The 16000-nt window shown below is 45.1% G+C and overlaps 1 protein-coding gene and 1 long non-coding RNA gene across 4 annotated transcripts in view; one reads left to right on the top strand and one right to left on the bottom strand.

Moving 5' to 3' along the window:
- Nucleotides 1–1104, bottom strand: part of Nceh1 (neutral cholesterol ester hydrolase 1) — a 60598-nt gene extending 59494 nt beyond the window's left edge. The window contains exon 1 of one of the 2 annotated variants that reach the window (NM_001127524.2): nucleotides 921–1104. In NM_001127524.2, coding sequence (NP_001120996.1) covers nucleotides 921–1058 — 138 coding nt within the window. In that variant the 5' untranslated portion in view covers nucleotides 1059–1104. The remainder of the gene's footprint in view (nucleotides 1–920) is intronic. The other variant, XM_039101978.2, reaches the window with a different exon arrangement.
- Nucleotides 51–12868, top strand: LOC134485890 (uncharacterized). 2 transcript variants are annotated; one of them, XR_010064205.1, is made up of 4 exons: nucleotides 51–852; nucleotides 1068–1320; nucleotides 2849–2938; nucleotides 4358–12868. It is a non-coding gene; the product is annotated as an uncharacterized LOC134485890 (long non-coding RNA). The 2 variants fall into 2 exon arrangements; XR_010064204.1 differs by lacking the exons at nucleotides 2849–2938; nucleotides 4358–12868 and having other exon boundaries at nucleotides 1068–1718.
- The last annotated feature ends 3132 nt before the right edge of the window (nucleotides 12869–16000 follow it).

Here is a 16000-nt window from a genome sequence, read left to right as displayed (position 1 = left end):
AAGCAATTCTCCTACCGTGGAATAAACCAATGACACAGTCCTCCCGCCGGGGGAGCAATGTTCATGAGCAGGATACAGTGCAGAGTAATGCCACCCTGCAGGTTAAAAAAGGCCACAACGGCTCTGGCTCAGGCCAAGGTTATCTCCCAGACATCGAAGGACGCAAAACAAAGGCTGCAGACAAACAGAAAACAACCTTCAAACAAGGACCTTTAACGACCCTCCGGGCCTGCCAGCCTCCCGGCCTTCTTTTCTTCCGCTGAGCTGAGAGGTGCCAGGGAGAGAACCGAAGGTCAGAGCGGTTCCTCCTAGCTTGCGGTCTCCAAAACGGAGCGCTAAGGCCTGGGGACTTTGGGAGGCTGGCGCGTCGCTACTGCTCATCGGGGAATCACAATCCCCTTAGCTAAAAAACATTTAACTCTTCCTTTGCCAGCCAGTGGCACAACGGAGGTGGGGGCAGGGTGGTTTATAAATTGCTAAAGGCTTTGGCTCAAGACACAGCGAACCAAGAAAGCAGGGGCGCTAATTAGGACCTGGGAAAGGTTAACAGCTGTCAGAGACGCCAGGCGAGAACTTCGCCTGTTTCCAGACTCACATCTACCCGCCGACTTCAAGGATGCGAACACCGGTGGTCGGGCTAGGAGTCCTGGGGAAGCGTGCACTCGGAAAAAACATGGGTGACACCGGGCGCCCCCACTGCATTACAAGGATGCAAACAGGACACCCTCAGAGCCCGGGGATCGGAAGAAGCGACAGGGAGAGGCAGATGCGCATTCACGGAAACACGGGATATCCCTATTGCAGGACAAGGATGCAAATGTGACATCCTCAAAGGGCCCACGGGCAACCGGGGTAAGCGATGGGGGTTTCGTTTAGGGGAGCAGGGACGACACGGGGCATCCCCCTTTCGCTCTGCTCACCACTTGCTGCGCGCCGCGGAAAGTGGCATCCAGCAGCATCAGTTTCCAGGGGTCGGACACAGCGCTGGGCAGTGGGATGTACACGTAGTAGGCGACTAGCGCCAGCAGCGCGGCCAGTAGGACGCATGACGACCTCATTGTCCCCAGGCCCGGCTGTCCGGAGCTGACCGCAGTATGGTGCGATGGTACCCGGAGACGACCAGCAAGTTTCTGCCAGCCGCAGCTGCTCTTTCACGTGTTCCTCCTCAGGCTGCGAGCCAATCACAAGCTGCGTCGGGAGGAAGTGGGAGCGCGGATGTGCCCCCTCCGTGGTGTCCTCGCGAAGAGCCGCTGGCTCGCCAGGTTTCAGGAAACAGAGTGGTGCAGCCCAGAGGACGCACAGCAACCCCTGGCGGACACTGTGAGTATGACTGCCTGCGATGCCAAGCTGCCTCTGAAGGTGTGTGCAAAAGGGGTTCCGGGTCAGCCTGAGCTACTTGAAACTGTCTCAGAAGAGAAACTAACAGTAACAAACAAACAGACAAACAATAAATAAGTAGTGTTTGGCACACATAACTGCTAATCTTGGTTTCGAAAGGAGAAGACATAAGGATGAAAGCCAAGGTCATCCTGGACTACATGACAAGTTTGAGGCCATACTAGATGAGAGACCCTGTCACAAGAAAATCAAAATATCAGACAAATAAGCAAATAGAAAACGCAAATAGTTGCACTGTGAAACTTCCAAAGCATGTAAATCATCTGATCCAAAACAAAGATACTATTGTAAAAGATAATAAAATCCTCTCTCTAGAGAAAGACTTGGAACAGTATGTAAATTCAGTAAGTGGTTTTAAATGAGAGTTTCTGAGCATGGTGGTACACACAGCCTGGTCCACGTTGTAAGTTCTAAGCCATCCAGGGCTACATGGTGAGACTCTATGGGGGTGGGGCATGGCACAACACACACACACACACAGAGAGAGAGAGAGAGAGAGAGAGAGAGAGAGAGAGAGAGAGAGAGAGAGAGAGAACACCTGATTTCTCATAGCTCCAGCAATAAGGCCAGTATAGCTAGCCTCCTGTGTGAGCTTCCAAACGTCCTTTTCAGCTGGGCATGGTGATAACACCTGTAATCTCAGAATTGGAGGAGACAGGAGGACCAGGGCTTTGAGGCAAACCTGGGTTATGTGAAACGTTGCTGGAGAAAAAAGTCTGGGAGTTCAGTTCAATGACAGAGAGCTTGTCTCACACACACAAAGCCCTGATTTTAGTTCTCAGTACTATATATGATAAGTATATAATAACTATATATATAATTAATATAGCAAGCACTATATGTAATAAGATCTTATTTAAAACATTTGTTTTTAATCATGTGATGTGTGTATCTGTGTGTGGAAATGTGCACAGGAGAACATGTGCTCCTGGATGCCAGAAGAAAGCATCAGATCCCCTGGAGCTGGGGTTATAGGTGATCCTGAACATCTTTTTTTTTAAAAAATATCATTTATTTAATAATGTGTATGAGTACACTGTAGCTGTCTTCAGACACACCAGAAGAGGGCATAGGATCACACTACAGATGGTTGTGAGCCACCATGTGGTTGCTGGGAATTGAACTCAGGACCTCTGGAAGAGCAGTCAGTGCTCTTAACCACTGAGCCATCCCTCCAGCCCCCGATCCCGAGCACCTTGACATGGGTGCTGGGAACTGGACTTTGGCCCTTTGCAAAACCTTTGAGAAGTGAGCCCGTAACTACCAAGCCATCTCTCCACCCCCATTGTTGTTTTAAGAAACTGCAATGATTCTTGGTGCTTCCTTTGTTGCATGGGAAGGAGTTTTGTTGTTTTATTATTTTCTTCTTGGTGTTTTGTTTTTTTTTTTAATGATACCGGGTACAATAAACTAAAGCCCTTTCATCACCCTTCCTTTTACTTTTATTCAGTCTACAAATAACACCAAGAACTACAAGAGCTGGGGGACCAGACCATGGAGTTGACTCTCCGTGCTCGCAGCAGGGTTTTGCCTATGTCAGGTATGCATTTTACCACTGAGTTACATCTCAGCCCCTGGGTTTTTTGTTTTGATTTGCTTTTGTTTTTTGAGACAGGATCACCTAGGATAAAATCATCCTCTTGCTTCAGACTATAATACTAACTTTACAGGAACTTGTCACCACATGTAGCAAGACTATGTGTATATGTTTTTCAAGACAAGGCTTCTTTGTATAGCCCTGGCTCAGGCTGGCCTCAAACTCACAGAGATCTCAAACTTCAGAGAACCGCCTGATTTTACCTCTAAAGTGCTGGGATTAAAGGCATGGGCCCCCACCACCCAACCTTTGTTTATTTATTTTTTTACTTTTAAAATTTTGGACTTGTTGAAACAGGGTTCTGTGTACCCCAGGCTAGTCCTTTTCGGTAGTTGTGGGTGACTTTAAGTGTCTGGTCCTCCTATATACTTGAACTTCCCAAGTAGGGTTACTATCGAATACTAATTCGACGCTGGCTCTTTTTAAGTTTGTGTGTGTGTGTGTGTGTGTGTGTGTGTGTGTGTGTGTGTGTGTGTGTCGTTATTGGAGAGTGGTTGTGAAGTGCAAGAAAAATACACAAGGGAAACCAAAATAGTGATAATAGCTTCTTGTGAGCTTAAGCCTGTGGTAAGCACTCCAAGAGGACTAATTTATTTAGTTTTCACAACAATTCTGGGAAGCACTCTTGTTATTCTGAAAACAGAGTCATTGAAAGAAATAGCCAGGCATGGGGGCATACTTTTTAATCCCAGGACTTGAGAGACAGAGACAGGACGATTTCTATGAGTTTAAGGCCAGCCTGGTCTACATAGTAAGTCCTAAGCCAGCCAGGGCTATATACTAAGGTCTTGTCAAAGAAAGGAAGGAAGGAAAAGAGGAAGGGAGGGAGGGAGAGACAGAGAGACAGAGAGACAGAGAGAACACTTTACCCCTAGCCAACCATCTGGCGAGAGCTGGGCTTTAGGTTGAGTTCGTATCCAGGGATCTTGACGGTCTATCATTCATGTCTACTGCTATGAAATAAGGAATGCAAGCTCTCTTGGTGAAATCCTTGCCCAGCCTGCAAAAAGCCATGGGCTTGAACCTCAGCCCTGCATGAAAGGGGGTATGGGGAGCACACGCTTGTAAGCCCAGCACTCAGCAAGTGGGCAGATCAGAATGTGAAGGTCTTGCATGGTTGTAGCAGTACCCAGGAAAAGAAAAGAGACTGACTGATTCCCTGAGTAGGGTCTCCAAGAGTGGGCCTGACCCCCTAAGAAGGACCATCCTCTCTTCTTGAACAGCACATAAAGGATGGAGGAGCTTTGTCTCCATCTATTATAAGATTTAGTTCTTTTTTTAAAAGATTTATTTTTTATTATATATAAGTACACTGTAGCTGTCTTCAGACACACCAGAAGAGGGCATTGGATCTCATTACAGATGGTTGTGAGCCACCATGTGGTTGCCAAGATTTGAATTCAAGACCTCTGGAAGAGCAGTCAGTGCTCTTAACCGCTGAGCCATCTCTTCAGCCAAGGTTTTACTTCTTGAAACAACTGATTTTCCGACCTTCCTGACCCAGAACAGTAAGCAAAACCACAAACAGATATTATCAAACTGTCATTTTCAATGCTTCTCTGGATGACTCATTGCTTCCTGGTGGTCTTGGGCCTAAGTACTACACTTCGCACACTACACATTGCTCTGATTCAGAGGTGTGAAGGAGCTATGCAGGTATGGTAAGACTGATTACATTACTTTCTTTTTTTTTTTTTCTCGGAGCTGGGGACCAAAACCAGGGCCTTGCACTTGCTAGGCAAGCGCTCTACCACTGAGCTAAATCCCCAACCCCTACATTACTTTCTTAAAGGTTAGTTTAATCAGACAAGCAAAGGACATAGTACAGAGTTTGAGGTGATCAAAAAGCATGTGGTTAACTTGTCTATGATATCAAATTGGGTGCTGAGGAGGCCGTGTGAGCAAACACCATCTGAGTATCTTATAAACTGAAATTCCAAGGGAAAAAAACCCACAAGTGTCAGTGGTTCTTTAGTGCTGACTAATTAGAACTTAGCAACTATGGAATGCTGTAGATCTGGAGCCAAACTCTCTTGAGCTGTCTTTAGCACACTCCCCTGCCCCTTTGAGAAGTAGGGAGAAGCCTTCATAAGATCACTTCATAAGCCATGAGAATGTTTAGCCTGTGACTATCCTCAAAGGTCTCTTTTTGTCTTTAAGAATTCTTCTAGGGGTTGGGGATTTAGCTCAGTGGTAGAGCGCTTGCCTAGCAAGCGCAAGGCCCTGGGTTCGGTCCCCAGCTCCGAAAAAAAGAAAAAAAAAAAAAAGAATTCTTCTGTGTTCAATGTCAGCCCGTCAGTCGTCTTGGTGAACTTTAAACTATTATCTATCTATCTATCTATCATCTGTTTATCTATCATCTAGATATCTATATGCATTCGCCTCACAATTAGAAATGATGTGGTTAATCATATGCTGCTGGATATTCTGTATCTTCTTTTCAGAAATACTTCTTCATATTCTTTGCCCATTTTCATTAGATAGCCCTTCAACTTAGATGGGCATTTACCTCACGGATTGTAAGGATTTGAAATACATTCTTAGTTACATGTGCACTCTGTACATGATTTTGCTCTGTGGAAGCACTTTGGCTTTACAAAACCTTCTTCCTTTTTTTTTTTTAATTTTGTCTTATTTACATATAAATACATAGTAACTGTTTTTACATAGTAGCTGTCTTCAGACACACCAGAGGAGGGCATTGGATCCCATTCCAGATGGTTGTGAACCATCATGTGGTTGCTGGGGATTGATCTCAGGACCCCTGGAAGAGCAGTCAGTGCTCTTAACCACTGAGTCACCTCTCCAGCCCCAAAACCTTGTTCTTATGTATCTGCTTTTCTGTGTCTTTTGGTTTGTGTCACAAGATTTGTTTTCTAAACAGGCATGCTCCCTTCTGTTCTCGGTGACTGTGTAAAGCACTCGGTTGTCATACTTATGGCTTCAGTGCATTTGAACGGTGTATTTATGAGTTGTAAGAAGAGGATCTAATCGCACTCCACTTTCTAAAAAATAAACTTTATTATAAAAAGCTTGTAAATGATTAAAAAAAAAATCAGCCCAGAACTGGGAAGCAGGCTCAGTGGGTAAGGATGCAGTGCAAGTTAGACCTGAGTTTGAATCTAAGACCTCCATGTAAAAAGCCACTTGTGTGCCCAAGTGCAGGTAACATCAGCCCTGTAGGAGGAGGCAGAGACAAAAACATGACCGGGGCTTACTGGCTGCCAGTCCAGCTCCAAGCAGAGCCTTTTCCTATGCCACAGAACGTGGGAGACACAGATGAGGAGGGGAGAGAGCCTTGTTAGCTCAGCTATGCAGATTAAATTGACTTGAGGACTAGAGACTGGGTACAGCCTTCAGATTTACATTTTAAAAGACATAATTCTGATAGTGACTGCTTGTAATTGGCTTGAAGAAAGGATGTTAACCTGGAGAAGGGCTGGAGAGTACGTGGCAGATTTTAGTTTGGTTTGATTTAGTTGTTTTAGATTCTAGAGACACTCACTGCCTTGCCTTATACCTGAGCCTCACACTGAACTAGAGACCCTCCTGCCTTAGCTCCTTGCTAAGAGGGCACGGAGTTTACCTCACCTGATGGATTTGAGAAGGGAATGTCTCGCTGGATTGCTGTTACCGTGTTGAGAAAGGGAAGAATATTGCAGGACTCCAAGGTTTTCAGAATTATGGGCAGCTAGGTAGATGGAACCCACAGGCCCGGAGCTGGGCAGTCTCAAGCACTTGACTGATGGAAGCAGGAAATGCTGACTGACGTTCTAGATCTTTTGCTACATAGTTTATGGTCAGTCTGGGCTACAAGGCACCTGTATCAAAACAAATAAACAAAACCAAAACAGAAGAAAGAATTATAGGAGAATGTGGTGGTTTGAAGGAGAATGGCCCCCATAGGTTCATATATTTGAATGCTTACTCACTAGGGAACAGCATTAAAAATATTTGGAGGCGTGGCCTTGTTGGAGGAAGTGTGTCACTGGGGTAGAGGATGGGTTTTGAGGTATCCAAAGCCCATGCTGGGCTCAGACTCAATCTGCCTAGGGATGGAGATGTAGCCCTTACCTCCTGCTCCAGCATCTGCCTGCATGCTGTCAGGCTTCCCATCCTGATTTCCATGAACTCCCCCTCTGAAACTGTAAGCAAGCCCTCCTCTTTCCGAAGAGTTGGCTTGGTCCTGGCGTCTCTTCACAGTGCTAACAGAGTGACTGAGGTGGAGGGGAAGGTCTGTGGGAGAGAAAGGTAATATGGAGAAGCTATTTAAAGCCAACGTTTAAAAACTTGTGCTTTCTTCCTTCTTCTGAAAACTTGTGTTTCCAAGGGGACGTTCCGGCAGTCAGTTCAATGTGTGGATTTAGATCTCAGGAGAGATCTGAGGTGGAGATTGAGATCTGACTATTTGAGAGACGGACCGAATGAAAAGTGAGAAACCCAGAAGGGTAAAGGCCAGAAATGACAAGCTGACGTAACCCACAGAAGAGCGGGCAGGGGAGGTCGGCTTGCGAGTCAGCTACGCGTTTTCCTGCCTTTTCACCTGTGGTAACGTGTTCTTACAGTTAACGGGGCTTTAATGACTCAGTTGAAGAATAGTGCCTGGCTGTTTGTTTGCCTTTTTAACTGTACCTTTGGGCTGAGGTGTGGATTGATGAAAGATGACTCGCTTCACATGCACAGGCTCTTTGGCGCCCATTGTCAGCTCCGAAGAATTTTTCTAATTACACTTTTTTTCTTATTTTTTGAGAACTGTATACATATATGCATTATATATATATACATATATATATATTATGATCATATCCAACCCCATTTCCCTCCCCCAAATCCTCTCCAGCATGTCCTCTTCCTAACTTCATGTTTTCCTCCCCATCCTCCCCGTTCTGCCCCCCTCCCTCCTCCCCCTCCCCCCTCCTCCCCCTCCTCTTCTTCCTAACTCACTAAGTCTGACTAATTAGTGCTGTCCATATGTGGACGAGTGTGGGCTCAGCCCCTGGAGCATGGAACCTGTCATTTGGAACACACTCAGAACAGTGATTTTTCCTCTTCCAGAAGTTCCTTAGAAAGGCAGAAGGCCTGGAGAGCACCTTCCCCGTCTCTGCCTGAATTCTGACTGGGCTGATCTCGTGCAAGGCTTGCACCAATAACCATACTGCTGTAAGTCAGTGCGTGACAGCAATGCCACCTCCAGAAGCCTTCCACAGCCCTCCTCCCCACCGCCCGGCTCTTACATATTTTCCTCTTCCTCTTCCGAGCTATTTCCTGAGCCTTGTGGGTGGGGGAGGGTTGGCCGAGGTGGGGTAGGAGAGTGTGGGAAGACTTGATAAAGGCACGTCGCGTTAATTAGCTGGAAGCACTCAGTCTCTTATTCTCAGGACTTTGATCAATTACGTCTCTGTGTTGACTGACTGCCCACTGCAAAAAAAAAAAAAAAAAAAAAAAAAGCTTCCATGACCAGAAGCTTCTGTGACCAAGAGTGAGAGCAGCCCATGTCTATAGGTATAAATGTCAGTATATAGGTGGCAATTTGACAACATGACCTCTGAAGCAGATAGCCATAGAAGACTTTACCCTAGGACCTAGGACCTACTCTGCTATGGCATTTTGACTAGGATTCTAGTAGAAAACATGAACTGCATATTCTGGAACAGGGCTCAACCAAATCCAATCAGAAAGCAATTAGTTCTCCCCCATAGCAGCCATGCTGATTGAAGCTGGGGCACATCCTGCCTGCCCAGTCAGCACTGGAGCACGGTAGGAGGCAGTGCTGAGTAAATCCTTTGGTGTCTTTTCTCTCAGCAGCTCACAGATCACCTTCTGGGATTGGGATCAGAAGGGGTGTGTGTGTGTGTGTGTGTGTGTGTGTGTGTGTGTGTGTGTGTGTGTGTGTGTTTGTAGGGTTTCATTTTCGAGATTTGCTTTTGAAGTTCAGACTGTATTCTTACAGTGAACCGGAGCTCCCTTTTTCTTCACTACAGAGGCCTCACGAGTACCACACAAGCACTCTACTGCTAAGCAATATTCCTAGCTATGTTCTGAAATGTTTATTCTGAGGTAAGGTCTAGTCGTTCATCCTGGGAACTGGGACATCTCCAGCATCGGCCTCCCAGGTTCTGGAATTATAAGTGGAAGTCACAACACCCGGCGCTGCTTATTTTTGCAACATCTTCATATGAATTAAAATTCTAGCCATTGATTCTCATCCCACCTACACGAAAGATCTGCCTCACGAAAACATAAACATCAGCTATGTAAGGTCAGCAGCTCAGCTCTGGGAGGAACAACCAGGCCCAGCGCACTGGCCCTTGGAACTTGACCTACTGAGCATCGCTGGCTGTGGCATTTTCATTTGATACCATAACTCTAAAGGTATTCAATATTTTTCAAATTCTAGGGAGGCATCACCTAAGATGAATCAAAATAATAATGATAATCATACAGAAATGGTGGAAAGCACACATTCATATCCACAAACTTAATACTTTTTAACAGGTAAGGTTTTAAAATAGTAATATTCTTTGCTGTAAACATAATTTTGTAATTTCAGTTTGCAAATTTGAGACTTTTATTTGCTTATTTCTAGACAGGAGTAGCCCAGGCTAGCCTAAAACTTACAATCTTTTTGCTTCATCTCCTTCAGTGCTGGGGTTACAGCTGGTTCCCAGCATGCAGAACTAAGGTAATCTATTAAACCTGTGATTTTGATAATCATGAGCCTGTTGTGGTAGTTGGTAAATATTTGTAGCCCCAACACTCATGAAGTAGAGGCAGGATGCTCAGAAGCTCAGTGCAAACATTAAATACGTAGTCAGTCAGAGGCTAGCCTGAGCTACATGAGACCCTGTGATGGTTTGTATATGCTCTGTCCAGGGACGGACACTTTTAGAAGGTGTGTCACAGTCAGTGTGTGGACTTAAGACCCTCACCCTAGCTTCCTGGAAGTCAGTATTGGGCTAGCAGCCTTCAGATGAAGGTGTAGAACTCTCAGCTCTGCCTGCACCGTGCCTGCCTGGATGCTGCCATGCTCCCACCTTGATGATAATGGACTGAACCTCTGAACCTGTAAGCCAGCTCCAAATACATGTTGTCCTTTATAAGAGGTCATGGTGTCTGTTCGCAGCAGTAAAACCTTAAGGTGGAAGTTGGTACCAGGGACTGGGGTATTGCTGGGATAAGCCTGACCATGCTTTGGTTTGGAGGAATGGGATTTGGGGGCTTGGGAAAGCAGTGGGATGCTTTAAGTTGGGCTTATGGGGCTATCCTAGTAGGAATATGGAAGACTTTGTTGCTGAGTGTGATTTGAACTGTGCATACCTGGCCCAAGAAGTTTTAGTGGAGGAGAATTTCAGACTGTGGCCTAGAGACTTGTTTCTGTGATATTTTGGTGACGAATGTAGCTGCTTTTTGCCCTTGTCTGAAGCGTCTACCTGAGGCTAAGGTAAAGAGATTTATATTAATTGCATTAACAAAGAAAGTCTCAAAAAAGCCCAGCAGAGACCGTGTTCTCTGGTTAAGTCTCATGAAGAGTGTTTTGAACAAGCATAGCAAGCTTAAAAAGGAAAAATATAAAATATATGGTTCAAGTATTAAAGGGCACCAGCAAGTGGAATGGAACTGAATCCTATTCTAGGAGATAACAGGTTAAGGGATTTGGGGTCAAGATCCCACCCAGATAAATTTACGTGGAGGCATGATGGTATACACCTTTAATCCCAGGAGACAAAACCAAACAGATCTCTGGTTCAAGGCCAGCCTGGGACAAAGCAGGTTCTAAGTGAAGAAAAGCTTAAAGCCAGGCGCGGTGGTACACACCCTTAATCCCAGCAATACCAGAGACAGAGACATGCAGCTCTCTGAGTTCAAGGTCAATCTACAGAGCAAATTCCAGGAAAGCCAAGCTTAGGCAGAGAGGGAATCGCAGAAACAGAAAGCTGGTAATAGAATAAGGGGGCCATGTTCCAGGTCCTGCAAGCAGCAGAACTCCGCCGTGTGGCTCTGACTTTAGAGTGAAAAATAGAAAGGATGATTGATGCTGGTTAGCTGAAGCTAAGAAATTAGTGGTAATTAAGAGCCCAGCATCACTGAGGTGAAATCTTTTGGGAAGTGTCTTCTGAGCGCACAAAGAAGCCGTGTTCCAGAAATAGCCAAGGTTGTACCTCATGCTGCAGCTGGACTTGGTATTGTGTAAGAGTTACCCAGGTGGTACTGGTTTTGAAGGCATGAAGGGGTCATGAATAGCAGCTGAGTCTTGGCACCGTGAGAGGCCATGGAAGGCCACTGGGGAAGGTGCAGCTTCAGTTGCAGTTGATGGCCCAGGACTGAAGGGGTCATGCAAAGAATTTGAGGCTTGGCACTGTGAAGAGAGCCTGCGAGAGGCTATTGGTAAAGCCTAGTTGCAGTGGAAAGACCCCACAAGGCAGAACAGAAGAAATCTTAGGCCAATCTGATCTAGGCAGCAAGTCTAAGACCTCCAGAGCCATACAGTGAGACCTTGTCTCAAACACTCACCCATAAGCCAAGCTCTAACTTCAGAACTTGGGAGCAGGTGGAGACGGGAGAATTAGGAACTTAAGGTCATTCTTGGCTACATAGTGAACTCAAGGTTAGCCTGGGCTACATGAAAATCAGTCTCAAAATACAAACAAACAAACCAAGTGCACAGATGGGTTTATAAGGTCGTGTCCCCATTCTCAGGAGTAGTAATGTGTTGTTCGCTCCTTCATTTCTCACCTTGCTGAAGATAAGGCAATAATAAAAGCACGATCACCAATAAGAGAAGGCTTTTAATTTGGAATAATGAAATGGTATAATTTGAAATACTGATCATGATCTTAATCATACAATAGTATGTGTAACGACTGTTTAATCTTCTGGGAAGAAGCGTGCAAAATGTGAATGAAAAAAAATTAAAGAGAATTATGTCTAGTGGAGGAGGAGGAAATAGCCCAATATTTTAATGGCTTCCATAAAACAAGTTCAACTGGGGGTGAAAAGGGTGGAACTAATGAACCCGAACGTTTCCCTTTACAGCCGTGACTGTACCAAGCCCCACGGCGATCTCGATAGTGCTCGCTGGGGAAACATTTTCTCCTTTACGTATATTGACCAAAATTACCTCTCAATTACAGATAATTAGTATAGTTATAACGCTTTGTGTGTTCCAGTTGTACAAAAAAAAAAAAAAAAAAAAAAAAAAAAAACGAGAGCAGTGTGGTAGGATTCAAGTTATCTGAGGCTGGGGATGATGCACAATTGGTAGAGTGCTTGCCTCTCACCCATGAAGCCCTGTTTAACCCCAGCACAGCACAGCACAGACAGGCACGGTGGTGCCCATCTGCAGATCCCAGTGAAAGACCCCCTCCCAGAAAGGGAATTGTACAAGCCCAAGGCCCTCACTATAGAAGTAAAAAGTAAGTTTTTAGATACACAGACTCAGAACTAAAATAAGCCTGGGAAAATTCAGATGTGTCCAAGCTTTGTGGGACAAGCTGACCCATCATTTAGACGAAACAGACCATAAAAGAAAACAAAATGCAGAAACCAGACTAAATTATGAGCATTGCTCCATGGGCCACCTGGCAGGAAAAAGAAACAGTCCCTGACCCCCCCGGAAGCCCTGACCACCATGTACTTTTTGCTAACTCACTGTTATGATTATAGCCAAAATAGGTAACATACACGTATGCCTGATTTACTCCACCAATCACATCCCTGTAACCATGCATCTGCTTCTGTAAGCCTGCTTCTGCTCCCCAATGCCCTATAAAAACCCGTCCCTGGTTCTGCTAGGAGCGCCAGTCTTCCGAATTGACTGGGATGCCCACAGATACCTGTGTATCCTGATCAATAAAAATCCTCTTGCAGATTTCAGCCTGTGGACTCGGACTGGTCATTGGGCTCGAGGATCTCCCTCCCGAGGGAAGATTCTCTCTGAGAGTCTTATACCAGCACTTGGAAAGGGGATCATTTTATTAGCTACATAGCAAGTCAAGAGAAGCCTCAATCACATCAATGTGTTTCATGGTTTTATTCCTAGCGCCTAGTACCTGGCAGGTAAATGCCTGATAACTAGACAGTTATGCTGACTCTTTTTGTCGAGTTAGGAGAACTGTCCGACTGCTTTATTTTATTTTTGATATGTTAGTGTTTTAAACAGTATCTCATGACCTTAAACTCCTGATCCCCCTGCCTCCGCCTCCAAAGGGCTGCGATTGCAGGTGCCTGCCACCACATCCACCCGGCTGGCTCACCTGAATTTTAAATGTCTGCTGTCCACAGTGTGGCTGAGCATGGAGCGTGGGGTAGAGGAGGGTGGAGGGTGTTCTTCACCATTCTCTACCTCTCTGCCGCTCTGCACCTCACACCGTTCTTGGTCGCTCCTGCTTACTGGGCTTTCAGCACATTAGTTGCTGCAAATTTACGAATTAGGGTTTACTTCCTGATCCTGTTGCCACCAGAGGCCAGAGTTGAGTTTCTACACTCAGACCACTCCTCCGCACGTTCGCCTGCCACCATATTTAATAATAATATGGTGAGCACGGTCAGTTCTGAGGAAGCCCGAGTCGGCTAAGAGTCAGGACCCGCAACACAGGCCAGGGATCCCAGCCACTCAGGAGGCTGAAGCAGGAAGACTGAGGCTCCACAGTGGGCTCAAGTCCTGTCTGAGCAATTTAGCGAGACTCTGAGGCAAAGCGAAAACCACAAAGACAGCAAAAAGTACAGAGAAATGTAGTGCAGTAGTTAGAGCGAGAGCTCGCCTAGCACACGGGAGTCCCGAAGTCCAACCAGAAGTATAAGAGAAAAGAAAAGAGGTGGGGAAGAAAGAAGAGAAACAGTCAGTTACAGGTAATAAAAGGCTTGTATTTGATGAATAGAAATGAACTTGACAACGGTCTTCCTCCCTTCCCTCACCTTTCTTCTTCAGAGTCTGGTATGTACAGTAAGTTGGTCTTGTGTCCATCCTCCTGCCTCTGCCCTTGAGAGATGGGATTACACATGATCTACCTTTAATATAACACCACTAATCTTTTTACAGTCTCCATAGGGCATTTGTTTTGATTAATATTTTATTTGCTTATTAAAATTATCACAATGCCTTCTTTTTTTATTCTGTGAATGCAGTAATAAAATTCACTGGATTTTAAATACAGTAATCCTCATTGATCATAATGGATATCTACATCTACAGGAATCTCTCTCTCTGTGTGTGTGTGTGTGTGTGTGTGTGTGTGTGTGTGTGTGTGTCTATGTGTGAACTTTGAGACAGGTTTTCTCTGGGTAGCACTGGCTGTCCTAGAACTTACTTTGTAAATTAGGCTGGCCTCAAACTCATAGAGACCTACCTCTGTCTCCCAAGTTCTGGGATTAAAGGTGTGTGCCACTAGCCCTGGCCATAGGAATTTTCTAACCTTTATGCTTTATTTCCAAGACAATTCTTTCTTCTGTCCATAGCACTGACTGTCCTAGAATTTATCCTGCAGACCAGGCTGGCCTCCAATTCACAGAAATCCTCCTGCCTCTGCCTCCCGAGTGCCGAGATTAAAGGCATTTGGTGAGTTGGATGCTGTAGTGGTCTGAATGATAACGTCCCCCATAGGTTCTGGCATTTGGACACTTGGGTCCCAGTTGTCGTGGCTTTGCTAGAGGAAATGATATCACTGGGAATGGGTGGGCTTTGAAGTTTCAAAGCCTCAGAGCATTACCAGTTCCTCTCTCTCTGCTTCTTGCTTAAGGTTCTAGCTGGGAGCTCTCGGCTGCCCACCCCCCTTTTTTAAAGATTCATTTTATTTATGTGAGTACACTGTAGCTTTCTTCAGACACACCAGAAGAGGCCATCAGATCCCTTTATGGATGGTTGTGATGTGGTACTGGGAATTTAACTCAGGACCTGAGGAAGAGCAGTCGGTGCTCTCAACCTCTGAGCTCCATGCCCCCCATGTTGTTGCCTGCCGCCCGCTGCATTTCCCTGCTGTGGGAAAGTAGCCCTCTAGAACCACAAGCCCAAAACTCATTCTTATATTGCTCTCCTTGCTCACAGTGTTTTATCATGGTAATAGAAAAGTAACTAGTCCAGATGCCTTATGTGTTTTTCTTGTTTTTTGTTGTTTTGTTTTGAGATAGTATTTCTCGGTGTCTCCCTGGCTGCCCTGGAATTCTCTCTGTAGACCAGGCTGGCTTCAAACTCACAGACAATCGCCTGCCTCTGCCTCCCAGATACTGGGATTAAAGGTGTGCAGTTACCTTATGTGTTTGGAAGGCCGGAAACACACTATGTTAATTAGGTTACCTGACTTACAATTACCTCCTGAATGCTAGGTTTACAAGTATGTGTCACCATGCCAAGACCCATTTTTATTTTAGCTGTATTGGCAATGATTCTATTCATCTTAATGGCAACAACAATATGGCTAAATAGAATCAAAACATTTTATTACAGTGAGTTCTTTTGTGTAATGATGGAGTCACTGTCAAATTAAATTTGGGACGTCTCAGATGTCTTTGTAAGTCAGTTGATGACATGGAGAACAGTTATAGGTGTCAGTATATAATATATGAAAGACTAATCAAACTGAAGTATTGGTAAATGAATCGCCTAGCTTTATAAACTCTTGACAAGTCTTGATTGAACCAGTTTCATAACATCTAACATTAGCACTCCTCCATTCACAACTGGGCTGGCTATTGCTCAAAAATGTATTCAGTTCTTAGAAAATGTGCTCAAATGTCAATTGAAAGGTGAGTTATTTCACCCTTGATGTGTGTGTGTGTAAAAAAAGATTTTATTTTATTTATATGAGTACTTTGTAGCTGTCTTCAGACACACCAGAAGAGGGCATCGGATCCCATTCCAGATGGTTGTGAGCCACCATGTGGTTGCTGGGAATTGAACTCAGGACCTCTGGAAGAGCAGTCAGTGCTCTTAACCACTGAGCCATCTCTCCAGCCCAACACTCTTGATGTATTAATAATTCTTAGAATTCATCACTAAATCCATTATACCTA

This window comes from Rattus norvegicus, chromosome 2, assembly GCF_036323735.1.
Source record: "Rattus norvegicus strain BN/NHsdMcwi chromosome 2, GRCr8, whole genome shotgun sequence".
NCBI lineage: Eukaryota > Metazoa > Chordata > Mammalia > Rodentia > Muridae > Rattus > Rattus norvegicus.
The sequence above is the reverse complement of the archived record's forward strand: the minus strand, read 5'-3'. Positions and strand labels throughout refer to the sequence as shown.